The 15,059-nt window shown below is 39.1% G+C and overlaps 1 protein-coding gene across 1 annotated transcript in view; it reads left to right on the top strand.

Annotated features, from left to right (window-relative positions):
• The window catches only part of LAMA4 (laminin subunit alpha 4), a 104,582-nt gene that overhangs the window by 76,630 nt on the left and 12,893 nt on the right, over positions 1 to 15,059 (top strand). Inside the window, exons 20-29 of the mRNA XM_009645211.2 lie at positions 205 to 347; positions 686 to 848; positions 2,975 to 3,108; positions 3,780 to 3,951; positions 5,764 to 5,895; positions 6,967 to 7,109; positions 10,498 to 10,633; positions 11,764 to 11,901; positions 13,355 to 13,488; positions 14,802 to 14,966. Of these exons, the coding sequence (XP_009643506.1) occupies positions 205 to 347; positions 686 to 848; positions 2,975 to 3,108; positions 3,780 to 3,951; positions 5,764 to 5,895; positions 6,967 to 7,109; positions 10,498 to 10,633; positions 11,764 to 11,901; positions 13,355 to 13,488; positions 14,802 to 14,966 (1,460 nt within the window). The remainder of the gene's footprint in view (positions 1 to 204; positions 348 to 685; positions 849 to 2,974; positions 3,109 to 3,779; positions 3,952 to 5,763; positions 5,896 to 6,966; positions 7,110 to 10,497; positions 10,634 to 11,763; positions 11,902 to 13,354; positions 13,489 to 14,801; positions 14,967 to 15,059) is intronic.

Below are 15,059 nucleotides of genomic sequence, written 5' to 3'. Positions count from 1 at the left end.
CTTTCCAACCCTTGCCATTCGGTGATTGATTGTTTTCTGTGCAGTTCTATCTAGTGAAGGAAAGTAATTAGCAAATTAAGCATTTTCTTATTAGTTATACTTAAAAGTGTCATTTAGTCTGTCCTAGTCCATCCCTTACTAATGTTTTGCATTAAATTTGTTTCAATGTTGTAGCTCTGACATCCTTCTCCATTGGTATTTTAGGCAAAAAATTACATTGGTCTTGCAATTAAGAACGACAACCTTGTATACATTTATAATTTGGGGGACCAAGACGTGGAGATACCTCTGGATGCCAAGCCAGTCAGCACCTGGCCTTCTTACTTCAGCATCATCAAAATTGAGAGGTAAAGTGGCAATTTTATATTTCCCCAAAACCAAACAGCTCATAGAAGAAAAAAAAAATCAAACAGAAAAGGCTGGGTCATAACTGCTCATCAGGAGTCTTCAGTGCTTGGATCTACTCCTGCTGAAATAAATGGAAATTCTTTTTGCTTTTAGACAGCCAGGACCCACGGGCCACATAGGGGAAGAGAAAGTGTTTGTAGTTTCCCCTTTCTTACCTACCCAGGGCAGCAGTCTTCTAGTAAGGAAATAAAAACTCCTCCTGGAGTTGGAGGCTTGCTTGTTCTTTTTTAAGTCTAGCCAATACAAAACTCTCTTCTCTTACAATTCCCTTCTACAGGATTGGAAGACACGGCAAAATGTTTTTAACTGTGCCTAGTCTTAGCAGCACAGCTGAAGAGAAGTTCATCAAAAAGGGAGAGATTCTTGGTCCTGGCTCTCTCCTGAATTTGGAACCTGAAAATACTGTTTTCTACGTTGGTGGAGTGCCTCCAGATTTCAAGGTTGGTCAGATAAATACTCTGTATTCAGACTTAAATAATGTAAACCTATCTTGCTAGGCTTCCCTTTAAACACATGAATGGTTATAAATAAAATGTCCTGATTTAATAATTTATCAGCCTAGGACTCCATATTCTAGCTGTGGAGAAAACTACTGCTTTCCCTAGCATATCATTTCATACAGTAAGACAATCAGATTCCTGTTAGCTGTTATTAAAATCTTCTGAAATGTAATAATAAGAAAAAACCTTGCTGGCTATTAAGTAGTACATATAAATCAAGGCCTATTATCCCAGCTTAACAAAGTTTGCAAGCTACAAGTTTTTTCCAATGCTAAGGAGTTCAGTGCTTACAATTTCTTTTACAACTGTCACAAAAATGAAAAGTAATGTATTGTTAGTATTAAGACAGTGTGGCAAACTAGTAATACAGTGATTTGTTTTAACTTAAATGATCGTTGGTTCAAATCCAGCCTTACAACGGCATGAAGACTTGCCTGTGCAAAACATGTCTGAGGACTTGCATGACATCGTTGCTTCAGTCTAGTTCCTAGTGAACAGCACCCATCCCATCACAGTCAGCATGAATTATCACCTCACCTACCTGCTTCTGTGAACATCCTAGGTCCTCTATTTGGATTTAGAAATAGTTAGGAATTATCTTGGCTATGAAAATTACATGTCTGCATGAAAACATACTTAAAAGACTTTAAAGAATGCTAAAATTGTTCAAGCTAACTGTAGAAGGTGCTAAAAACATCCAACAACTGTTCTACAAGTACATCTCCTAACAATATAAAACCAAATATTAACTCAATACACTTAGGTCTCCCTGAGCGTTTGCATTGCTGTGACCACCAGATATATGCCATGGTTTGAATTTTAGATTACTGAGCCCTGAGTGCAAATTGCCTGGGAATAGGACTAAAGACTGAATAATAGTTGCACATAAAAATAAAAAAAAAAAGTAATCCAGCAAATGAACCCTTCAGGTCTGTTCCAGAGCAGGGCAGAGGAGAAAGAAAAAAGAAAATTGAATGAAAATGGGAAGAAAAATGAGAAGAAAAGGATTCATGGAATTATTTGATAAGCATATGAGTCTCTTCTCCCTTAGGAATGGACACCTCACATTTTCATTTATTAACATACAGTCTTATTGCCTTTGCTTCCATATTATATATTTTGTAAATATGAAATGTACCACTTAACCATTAGAAGTCTAATACTTAACATAATTTAACAGAATAATAGAAGAAACAAAGGAAAAAAAGGAAACATTGTCATTTACAAAACGTATCTGTGCTGCAGATAAGAATCTCATTTTCTCTTACAGCTACACATATTCTGCATTGCTGTATTACCATTATTATTATATTGTAAGTAAAATGGAAATAATGAGAAGCTGAAGAGAAATTACTGGTAGTGATCAGACTATGAAGTACAAAAGCTGTTATTAATATCACACCTGTTCCACAAGGCAGAGTATTTTAATACTAAAAGAATGATTCACTAGCTCTGTCAGCTTTATTCTTTTGTATTTTTCCCTTTCCCCTCACCAGTGTGGCTATTTAAATTCCATTTGCAGTGACCTTTGATAAAAGGAGTTTCTATATCCTGCTAACTGTTTAAAATAATACCTACTGAAGATTAACCACTGGTACAGGCTTTGAATCCAAGTCCCCCGGGTTTAAAGTGTCCTCTCATTTCTCTCTTTCGTCACGGTAGGAAGTTGCTTTTCTGGCAGCGAAGGATGTCTATACATTAGACATGAAATATCTATTGAGAGATTCAAATACATTGAGCAAGATATGTGATTAGTCAAATCCTAACCCTTTTTCCCTTTTCCAAATGTGCTCCCTTCAAAACTACAAAAGAAGTTTTTGTTTGCAGTTGCCTTACCTGGTCTGTTGTTCTCACTGTGAGAACATTTATGTGCTTCACTTTAACTTACAGCACAATGGCCATATCCTGAAAAGGACAGCAAAGGCTATTCCAAGGTAACATCGCCCCATTTGTTTCAAAATATGAAGAGCACAGAGACAAAACTGACCCCAGGCACAAATGTTTTCATAATACCCAAATAAAGAGTGTGACCTTTTTCCTTTTACTTTTCTTTGCTCTCTGCACAGCTCCCTCCTAGCTTAAACCTACCTGGCTTCATCGGCTGTCTGGAACTGGCTACCCTGAACGATGATGTCATCAGCCTATACAACTTCAAGCACGTCTATAACATCGACACCACCACATCGCCACCTTGTGCCAGGTAGGGGACAGTCCCATCATCACTCTGCTGCTCTGGTTTGTAGAAAGCGTCAGTCCTGGTGGCTCATTCCTGTTTCAAAATACAAATGTGAAGGTGATACTGAGTTATCCAGAAGGAACTTGGCCACTTCTAACTCCAGGTTGCATTAGCAAGTTAAACTTATGGATTTGCTGTGTCTCCATTTACTCTCTCACAACCTTGCTCATGCTTTCAAAAGGGAAACGGAGTGTGTCTGCCCTGCCATGCTTGCTAGGGCATGGTCCAGGCTCGCTCCTTACCCATGCTGCCTGCCTAGGACAAGACTGCTCCTGACCGGAATCCTGTCACTGCCAGTGATACGGGCACAGCCAGTTAGCTCCAGTGGGCCTGGTAAACTTGAGCACACTCCCACCCCCAACTAACAAAGCCCATAAAGAAGTGTTCTTTCTGCCATACATTCTTAAACCCACAAGAGAATTTCCTCAGGTAAGCCATTCACAAACTGGGAAATGCAGCCCCTAAAGTAGCAGTGAACATCAACCACAGCGTTCGTTTAGCAGAGACATAGCAGGCTGCCAGGAAGAAGCAGCAGTTCTGAACAATTATTTCAAGAAAATGTAAAGGTCTTTAAATTTCCCCAGATTAAAATGGGGATATGCCAAATATTGCTTCCCTGCTTGTTTTTTTCATAGAAATAAGTTGGCTTTCACTCAGAGTCGGGCTGTGAGCTACTTCTTTGATGGCTCTGGCTATGCCTTGGCAAGAAACATTGAGAGAAGGGGAAGATTCAGCCAGGTGACTCGGTTTGACATAGAAGTTCGAACACCTACAGACAACGGATTGATCCTGCTGATGATTAATGGGGTGAGTACCAAATCCTGCTAGTATCCTTTATCCATGAGTACCACAAGTTCCCCAGTATTTACAATATAATGGAAAATCCAAAATGCTTATGCCCCTATATTTAACTTCTGGAAAAGAGGAAACACTTTGTGTTCATCTGGTGCATGTACACATTAGGAGAGAACTGGAACGTACTCTGCAAAGGCCCCAGAAAGCCGAGGTCCTGAGTTGGACTCTGCTCTCATCCAGAGACCGTCAGGACTTCAGAGTGGTCATACCCCTGTGATAGCACTTTGAGAGAGACTCCAGTTAAACCCAGTGGTTGCACCTTTATTTACATGTGAATGCATAATCAAAGTGATAGGAAATTTCTGTGAAGTACTCCCATAAAGCAGCATCTTTGCGGTAGCTGCCGCTTTACAACTGTGTGTCAGGGTGCACTAGAGTTAAATATTTACGTTACTGAAAAGAGAAAGTAGCCCAGATAAAAAGGCTTGATCCAAATATCACCAGCTTTTCAGAAGTTTGAGGGTGATGCAAACTCTGTAAGGGTTTGAAGAAACCAGACTCCACATGCAAATACCTATGCCACCGCTAACCTTCATTCTTAGGAGGTTTTTAAACTTTTAAAAGTTTAACAGTCTCTATTACAGATCAGTCATTTTTCTTCCAACCAAAAGTGCCCACAGCTTTGTCAGAGATGTAGACACTTTGTGTGTTACAGTGGAAACTGCAATCAAGTCGGATGTTAGCTGTGGAAGACCATGACTGCTCACAGGCACTGTTAGAAAGACTCTGTAAACCAGCCCATTATTCAGTTCTGCAAAGACAGCTCATAAATATTCTGAACGTAATCCCTGTTTCATTTTCAAATTTAAGCCATTCAATACAAACCCAAGCTGCCGTTTCATTTAAAAGCACTAGATTAAAACCTACTTTCACTACTTTAAGTAATGACTTCTGAGGGTGGACTCATTTGTGTCAGAGGCAGCAGTTCTTGGCCTGCAGTAGGTTTTTGAGAATTATTGTTCCCATGTTTCCATTAGGCATGGGAACAACAGCATGAACATTAGGAGAGAAGATGAACATTAGCATTAAAAGCATTAACCCAGATGCACAGTTGCTGTAAACTGTCCTTTCTGCTTCGTTGTGTTCAGATTTGGAACAAGACTAATTCTATGGTACAGATCTTCATTTCAAGCACTCCCTAAAGATTTTCTGAAGTAGAGCTCCTGTTTATAAAGTTTAGGTCACCCAGGCACAGAACAGAAACCAAACCATGAAGCAGGAATAGTCAGGAACTCCAGAAATCAAATACACAGTAAATACACTCTACCAATTGCTCAGCCTTCAGCAAATACATCAGTGCTGATCAGAGCTGTGAAAAGATACAATCCTGAGCTATTACAGGTGTCATGACAGAAGCTGCTAATGCAGATACAGCCATTCTAGCACAACATTGCTTTTACCAGTATAACATCTTTCATTTGGGGCACGTGGTATTACTTCAGCACTAAATAGATGTGTTTGCATTAGGAATACTTTGCTGGTAAAGAATATTGACATTACTGTGCTACCAAATACTATTCCTACAGAGAAACAGTTCACCAAGTCTTCAAATAAGAGCTTTTTCTCAAACATTTATGTGTGCATGTGTATATAAACATGCTATATACATAAAAATAATCCAGAAACTGTGTTACTTTTGCAAATAAAAAGACCTTTTCCCAGCATGCTTTTCATAATGTCAGACACTCTCAGAACACTGGTTATTTTTTTTAGATTGTTCCCACAATCATAGTCCTTTTCTGACTGCTGTTTTGTTTTACACAGAGTATGTTCTTCAGTCTAGAGATGCACAATGGTTTCTTGTACCTTCGCTATGACTTTGGCTTCAGCACCGGCCCTGTGCTGCTAGAGGACTCCATGAGGAAGGCTCAGATTAACGACGCTAAATTTCATGAGGTAGAGATACTGTTACAATCACAGCCATTTGACCAACTATCCCAGAAGCTCCAAAGCAGCAACAATTTGCTCCAACACCAATGAGAGGAGCAAAGGGATGAGGGGCCAGGTGGTGATGCAGCAGAGCAGGCAGAAGGGTAGCGCACGTGCCTGCCTTGCACATGAAAGAGCACCTGCAAGTCCCACCACTGCTGAGTGGTGGAAAGGGAAGGCTCCCCCTGCCTCCTGGCAAATCAGCGCTTGTGGACAGATTCTGTGCATTACTAGCCAAGGACAGGACAGTTCACGTGGGAGAAAAAGTGTTATTAATTAAAAATGAAATTATATCCCGGACAGCTATGTCCTTCAAATACACAACTCTCCTCAACTAAAAACATGCCATTATGTTAACTTGACCACCTTAGGTGTTATGCATTGTATTACAAGAAATATTGCATTTCCTACTTCATTTAAGGGAGAATTAATTTGGTAGCAGTCTTTTATATATACATTGTATTTTAGGGACTTCAGAAGATGTAAAATATCTACTTGTATTTGGTTTAAAAGAATTTGCTTTAAGCCAGTGTAACTGTGACAGTTGCAAATCCCCCTTAGTGGCTTGCTTCTCCTGCCACTTACTTAATGTAAATTCAAAGTCTGATTCCTGATCCACATCTACAGTTACAGTTCTGTTCAACCTGTTCAAGCAGAGCACAATTAAGCCTTTTATGCTTTCACAATGAAATAAGTTTTTTAAGAAGTAAGCCCTAACTTCTTGGATAAATCAATAAAGCACTCTGAAGTTAATGGAGCTTATCTGCTTGCGGCAGCGCAGAATGGGGTACTTTCACGTGGATTTATTCCTAAGTGAAATATCCCGGGTTTTCAGTCATCAGAGAAATTGTGACATCAGAATGAGCTCCCTACTAGTAGTTGTTGTCAGCCTCTCCTGATTTACAAACAACTTTTTCGATAAAAGGGAGGAACTTTTTAAACAAAAAGATACAAAGACGCAATCAATTTTGCAAAATCACTATGACAACTTACAAAAGATGACATTTTGGATGCTTTTAAGCATGTTTTTCTTTTCAGATTTCTATCATATATCACAATTCTAAGAAGATGATCTTGGTAGTAGACAGGCGACATATAAAAAGTGTGGACAATGAAAGAACAGCAATGCCATTCACAGACATCTACATTGGAGGAGCGCCTTCTGAGATTTTGCACTCCAGGTTGGTTTACAACTGGGATTCAATCATTATCTTCAAGTAATCACCATATTTAAGTTACGTTGTATGACCTGTGCTGAAAGGCTTACAACAAAACGTTTTTCCCAGCCTCAACACCTTATGTAAAACAACCCTTCAGACACTCTTCTAAGAGTCTCTCAGAGCTCTGAAGTACCTAGGATTAGGCTTGATCCAGCACAGGTAAATTCTGCTGAAACTGGTCTAGTTTTAGTAAGGGTAACAGAAACTGTTGTCTTCTTAAAACAAAAAGGCATTTTCAAAGAACACATGAATATACAGAATCACTGTTCCTCCTTGCTCTGCAAAAAGTGATCTTTGTAAAATAGCAATGCACAAGGTGAAGGATCAAAACCCTCTACCAACCGCATTTTCAAATCTAAAAATGGTATTTTTCCTACTATGCACTTCAGTTCTGATCTGTCTCAGTTTCTCTCTAGACCCAAGTCAGCTGGCTCTGTGTGGGCGTGGGAAGAAAAGAAAAAGTCTCATTTTCCCATCATACCATTTGACAGAAGCCAAGTTTAATCTCAGTAGACTGTATAACTCTCATTTCCTGCAGTGGGAATCTGCCGGACCAGGGTCATGCTTTTGGAGAGCAGGCTGGCTGCTTGAAGAAGAATATGCTCTTCTGACAGGCAATATTCATTCCTGGGGTCAGACAGCAAGGCCAGCATTTTCAGAAGGGCTCCAGCTGCTGTTTTAAGTGTCACAACTGCTAACAGAAATACCATTTCTCTTTAAAATACCCTCTATTAAAAAAAAAAAAAATGGGGTGGGAAGATAGCAAATGTTGCACAATAGTTTCTAGGAATTAAGGGTAAATCTCCTGAAACCTTATTTTGTTGTCTGGAGAGCCTGTTGAATAGATAATGTCTGAGATATAAAACACTTACAGATTAAGCTTTTAAGATAGGGACAAACTTCATGTAAAGGAAAATTATGCCTTTCAATCCTATGTAAGTATTTGAACATGCAAACAAAATGGTGGGCAAGGGAGAAACAGAGTATATAATTTATCTGGCCTTTCAAATAGTTCTTTATAAAGGTCTGTCGTAAAGAAAACTAGTGGGGTGGAAGGGGGAAAGGCTGCAGTGGATTAGAAAGCAGCTGGGAAAGAGAAAATAGGACATAGAGTAACTCTTCAGTTTTCACAGTATAAAAAGTCTACAGCACATGCCCAGAGGATCTCTCTTAGGGCTGGTATTAAATACATTAATGATCTAAAAACAAAGCACAAAAGGATGGTGAAAATTACTTTGGTTAACCAAGCCTGGAGAACACTGAAAAAGCCCAGAAGGACCTAAAAATCTAGGCAACCAAGCAACTCAATGGCAGATGAAACTTGTTCGCAAATGTAGGATACACAAGATAAATCACATGAATTATGCCCACAGGTTTCTGAGTGAATTGTGGTTATGCTGCAAAACACCTGGAAGGTAGTGTCCAAGCAGGGAAAACAGCATCTCAATGAACAAGTCATATCAGAAAATAATCCATAGGCATTGTAAAAATATGACCAAATATAATATTGAAGAATTAATATTTAAATTATTTAAGCACAGCTACACCTTTACCTAGATATTGTACCCAGTTTTGATTCTCATGACAAGAGTAGATAGAAAAAAGTATGGTCCAAATGTGGTGACATCTTTCCATTTTCATCAGGAGCATAAGCTGTTCTCACCTTTACATCTACTGATGATCTACTACTACCTATCTATCTACTACTGCTAGTGTCTACTACTGATATTTATGGTTCCTTTTTCTAGGATGATTTACATTTGACTGACATTGGGGGGCAGCAGCAGGGGGGAAAACAAGATGTAGTCTTAAAGAAGGAGTTTAATATTCTTTCAAAGCAGTATATTTTCGTTCACTTCAACAGCACGTTCCTCTGTCAATTGCTTTTTTTCCCAAATAAATGAATCTGGAAGTACCATTATATGTTATTTTTCTCCCAACTCAGTCACTGCATAAAGCAGAAAGCTAAGGGGAGGCAGGAGCACCGGGGGCTGGGAAGTGTTAAGAAACAAACTCAGAAGCCTTTCTTTAGGTTAAAATCTATCTTCTGTAGTTCCTGTTGTTCCTAGAAAATGTTGTTATGTTAATAGCATTTAAGATAAAGACATATTTATGGCATCCAGCCAGTCACATGGTCAGTCAGAGTAGAGATTAAACTGGTTGACTGATACCCCACACTGATCCAAATCCCAGTGAGGATGGCAGGAGCCCTTCTGTTGATTTTGTCTTCCTGCAGATTTTGCTGAAATCCCTACAGTGCTCCTCCTCTCACCTTATTTCAGACATGTAAATCTGTGGTACTTCACCTGATAGTCCATTTTTGCCAATGTAGAAATATAAGCATTTTCAGAGCCTGATTCATTTGTCATGTTTCCAGTGTCTACCTTACAATGAGATAACTCATAGACAAGTAGCACCAAAGCAGATGTCAACACTGTCAGTATCGTCTCGTGTGAGGTGAGAAGAATCCCACTGCTAAGATCCATCCTGTAGAAAGCACAAAGACCATTTACAGGTTGCCAGGTTAAAACTCCACGTTTCACATTCACTCCTTCAGTGTATTTGTTCTCTAGTTATCTCATGGACTGGTACCAAATATATCCCATGTAATTTCCTTGCCCTGTCACAGATCCTCTGTTACTTTAGGCAAATGTCTTCTTCATGCAGCATGAGTATTGAGAAGATAAATTCAATTATATTTGGCCTGTGCTGTAATGCTGTGATACCTTAGTGAGAGGTGTAGTCGAAAAACTTGGAGCAGTGAGCAGGAGCAGTTGGGATACACTGCTGTGCTGTCCACCTCAAATCTGACATAAAAAAGGATCCCGGAAGCTCACCTGCTGCTCTCATTTACAATTATGTAAATCCACTCATCAGCAATCAGAATTTACTCTTATTTCCCTGACCTCTGTTACTATTATTTGTTAAGAAATAAAGACCTATTTGCTTCCCAAGACAAGAATGGAGCTTGCTAGTAAAAACAAGACAGGAAAACTAAACCAAAACTTCTCTAAAATGATAAAAAATTGATTTTCACTGTAAATGGATAGAAATCCATTTAAAAATAAGACTTTTCATTTCAGCAGCTATTTTTATCTTTTTAACGTATATAGATCTCCTCTCTGAACTCTCGTATAATTCCGTCGTAACATTTATTGCATCTGATGCATCTTGACTTTTCAAAACACATAATGTGGTTTAGTTGTTTTACATAAAGATGCATGAATTGAGCACTAATGAGACAAATGATTGAGGCTCTTCCAAGTTTTTTAGAACCTTGGTGATAAAAGTCTGTTCAGAATGGCAAGGGCTATCTAACTGCATGTTCTTTGACATTGTTTTCCAACAGTATTAGTTCACATCTGGCAGGAATTATTGGCTTTAAAGGCTGCATGAAGGGTTTCCAGTTCCAAAAGAAGGATTTCAACTTGTTAGAAGAACCAGGAACCCTGGGGATCAGCTATGGGTGCCCAGAGGATTCACTGGTAAGCATAACATCATTTGTGAGATAACAACAACATTTTGCCAATGGATACAGCTGTGAGCTTGAGTTTTACTCCAAACAATGGAAATAAAGTCTTGAACCAAGGAAATGACAATGCACTCACTGACTGGCGGCGGTTGTGTTTGTGTGTGTGTTAAGTCTGCTTAACACAATTACCCAATTTTCACCATGAATTACAGCACAAGGTGTTTTACTTGATATTCTTATCATATGTTAGATTGCAGTGTGAAAGCTGGATCTAAAATAAATTGTATGCTGTATTCTGAAAGGAAATATTCCAACATAATTAATTTTTTCTTAAAGAAACAAGGAGAACTGTCTTCACATGCATCCTAATACAGATGTATGAAATTAAGAAGACAGCAAGATATTCACCCTTCAAATGAGTTCTCCCTTTAAGTCAGGCCAGCTCTTCCTCTGTGATACACAAAGCAACTGTACCAGCATTAACACTAAGAAATGCCGTTTTGTTTCTAATGCCTTCCATTATTCATCAATTGTTCATTACAATGCAAGGCTGGTAAATCTAAAGAATGTTTGTGGTCTTTATACTACTACGCCCATGCCTATCCAAAGCCATGCTGCAAATCTGTGAAGATGAAGGAGCCCACCACTTGTACAACTCATCACAGTCTCGCCCTCTGTCAACAAGGAATCTAGCTGCATTTGTCCTACCTCGGACACAGTTTTCCTCCTCAGACTCAGAGATTTATAGACCACCATGGCTGGCCCCCCACCCCAGCACTCCGTGCAGCATGCAAACTAATGTATCACATGTTAGGATGGTGACTCAGTGCCACACAGCTCTGACATGAGCTTTAGCCCCCTCTGCTTCTAGTCTTAGTGCTCAATAACATCAGCAGATTTAGGATGAGGCCAAGAATCCCAGGAAACTGAGAACAATTTGGCTTACACTGGCTAAAATGTCTATGCTTTCTTAAGATTTTCATAGCATGTGAGGGTTAGCCTATATAAATTAGTTTAAGACATGCAGGAAAAATGGAAGTTTTTATAGAAGAACTGAACTTACAAAAAGAAACAGCCTCACTCTTTTTATTATTTGAATGTTTTCTGCAATTTACTTGTAATTTTGTTTTATTTAATACACAGATGTCCCGCAAAGCATATTTCAATGGAGAGAGCTTCATTGCATCAAGCCAAAAAGTGTCCCTCTTCACTGAATTTGAAGGAGGCTTTAACTTCCGGACATTGCAGCCCAACGGGCTGCTGTTCTACTATTCCGAAGGAGTGAGTACATATTTTTTTGCAGTTTGCTTTATTTTATCCTTGGTTTGTTTCCCAGGAGAATACTAGGGGAATAATATAATTTTTTCACTTCATCTTTTCATAATATAAAAAGCAGTACGCAATATAGAAGAACTCGCTGATAACCTCATTTTCACAGTTCGATCTACAGATGAAAACCAGCAATGCTTAGACATTATTTTAATGTTGAGAAGAGGATTTGATCATATGCCTAGAATTAACACGCATCCATTTGCGCTCAATAAAGTCCTTAGGGCAGAAATGCACAGTGGATCTTGCTGTTCTCAGCAGCACTGCAATCCCTATTTGGAGCTGTAGGTGCTACCAAAGTACAAATAATATTGAGGGCCTGACATTTTCCATCCAGAGACAATCCCCTATGAGCAAAGATGAAGTTTGTTTGAATTAGTGGGATGGTATTTTGAGCATTGCTGAGTTAACAGAATTCAGTCAGAAAGCTGCCTATATTCCCTGATGGTACTTAGACCTCCATGTGTGACTGGGAAAAGCTGCACTTGAGAATGGCTCCTTGCAGCTATGGGAAGCCAGGCTGCTCAGAATGCCCCTTCAGAGGTGTGACATGGCCAGAAATAGGGACTTGCACTCCCAAAATGTTGTGTGAGCCAGAGTGATTCCAAGATCCTGAAGATTCAGACTGACATCTGCAGCAAGCATAAGCTCACATGACAGAACATTTGCAACCACCCTCAAATGTCTGTTCTGCCATACTTTCAGAAGATCATCAGTGCAGCAGGGAAGGCTCTATGGCACCAGTAAGCACTCCTGAACTTTTACATCTTACAGCCTGGAGTATTACCTTAAACTGAAATCAGTAACCATGTCAGTTATCCACATCGTCTGCATAAATGAGGCCTTACCCACACCACTTCTGGTTTTAACTCAAAAGCTCTAATCCTCCAAGGTGCCAAGTGTCCTACTTAACAAATGGAGATTCAGCTATTTAGCACTTGACAGAATGAGACAGAATGATTCTTACCAGTGCACAGTGGCACTGCTTGCTCTAATGGAACCGACAATATTCCTGCTAATGTGCCACAGTGATCCCATATGCCTGATCCAGAGAGCAGATCATCTCTCTGAGATAATTTTCAGTGCTTGAACGGGTCTAAGCTACTCTATACAGTATGACAGGTACCAGAAACATAAATTAAATGTAAACATACAACCATGCTAGATGGAAGGAGCTCACATGGCAGATAAATGAGACAAAGAGCAGTAGAATTCCGAGAATTCAGGCTTAAAAAACAAGAATATCTACTGTAATGAGATCATCTCCTGTTTTGCTTCTCAGTATACCTTTCTGCAAATAAAGCACAAATGGGGAAAATGGCAGGAAGGAAAATAAATACAACAGGAAAATGCAAAGAACTGTTAATTTTTCTTGCTTATGAAGATGTTTTTGTCTGTATTTCAGTCAGATGTATTATCCATCTCTATGGACAGAGGTGCTGTGGTTTTAAATGCAAGTGGAACCAAAATTCAATCACCAGACAGGAATTACAATGATGGAAAAACCCACTTCATCATTACTTCTGTCACCCCAGAAAGGTAAAGCTGTCCAGCCTCTTTTATTCCCTGCCTTTAGAATAAATACATTTCTTGTAAAGCACGTTATCATTTAATACTCACTTTCAAAGCGATGTTTAAGTGAGGATATTTAAGTGATTTTTTTAACTGATCAGTTCAATTAAAAAAATACAAAGCCAAAAATCTATGTGATTGAAAACTGGCCAGCTTGGCCTGAGCATGAGATGCTGGGAATTTTTAGTAAAACTAAAATAACAGCTTTTCTAAAAGCTTAGTCCTTTTTTGTCCTCAGGTATGAAAGCAGTTTAATATAATTTAAGGCTAGCATGAGATTCATTTTCAGCACGATTGATTGTTCTGACTTGTTAAAGCAATCCTAAATTAACCCTGAAGTAATTGAGGCATCTTCACAAAAAGCATTCATTTGGGATATATACAGTGGAACACATTCAAAATATTTTTAGTACTAACAGACACAAGTGTAAGACTAAATACAGAAGTAGGGAATAAGTCTCTCTATGTGCTTCTCAAAAAAACTTGAAAGCATTGTTCTATTGGTATGTTTTACTCTTGTTTTCTATGTTTAAAATTTTCGTAGAAGGTCAAATAATCAAAGCATCTTTCTTCAAGAGTCTTGCCTATGCAGATACAACCAGGTCATTCTCAGTTTTCTAATGGAAATAGAGGTTTGTACCTATGACTTCCAACATCCAAGAAGCATAGTTCGAAAAGCTGAAGGTGCAAAAAAAGTGCCTTGGAATAGTATTGGGGACTGTCACATTTTCCTGAGTGTGCCGAATTCTGAATTTGCCAAACAAAATCAGTATCTGATGCTTTAGTTATACTCAGTTTCTTATTAAAGCAATAGAATCCTTCCTGACTTCTGCAGCAATTAATGTGTTGCAAAATGAGATTAGGTAAAAAACATTGTATAAGCTTAAATGTCAGTGTACTGTGATGAAAGAGAAGGAAAAAGGGATGGGGCCATAAAGAAGAAGGATTAGCATGTGCTTAGATCTTATTTTACCCAAATGGTGGCTCCATCCATTTACCATCAATCCCTTAGTTTATCTATCTTTGTTGAGTGGACTGTATTTTTTTGGACTTCACAATTAAACCCAGGATATTATGAAATCCATGGGCCTCTGGACTCAACTTTGCCGGTGGGTTAACTGCACTGCTACTTGTGGCACAGCTGGAGATGAGAAGGTCTTCTCATGACTTTGAGCACTACCTTTCAGTGATGCATTCTGGTTGCATGTAAATATGCTGTCTAACCACTCGCACTGACGTTTCCAAAACTAGCCTACAAAATGGATGCTTTGCCTTTGCAGATACGAGCTGACTGTTGATGACAAGAAACAAAGCAAAAAGAACCCAGCGAAGGACAGAGCAGGGAAAAGCCCAGACAGCGTCAAGAAGTTTTATTTTGGTGGCTCTCCCCTCAGAACACAGCAAGCCAACTTCACTGGCTGCATAAGCAACGCTTACTTCACTAGGTGCGTAGCATCCTCCCAAACACACTATCAGGCAGTCACTGCCTGACAGCTTGGATAGTAGCTCAAGAGAACTGATTTATTGTCACAATAAAA

Source organism: Egretta garzetta, unplaced genomic scaffold (assembly GCF_000687185.1).
Source record: "Egretta garzetta isolate BGI_Z169 unplaced genomic scaffold, ASM68718v1 scaffold18, whole genome shotgun sequence".
NCBI lineage: Eukaryota > Metazoa > Chordata > Aves > Pelecaniformes > Ardeidae > Egretta > Egretta garzetta.
Note: the sequence above shows the minus strand (reverse complement) of the source record. Positions and strands in the feature narration are given on the sequence as shown.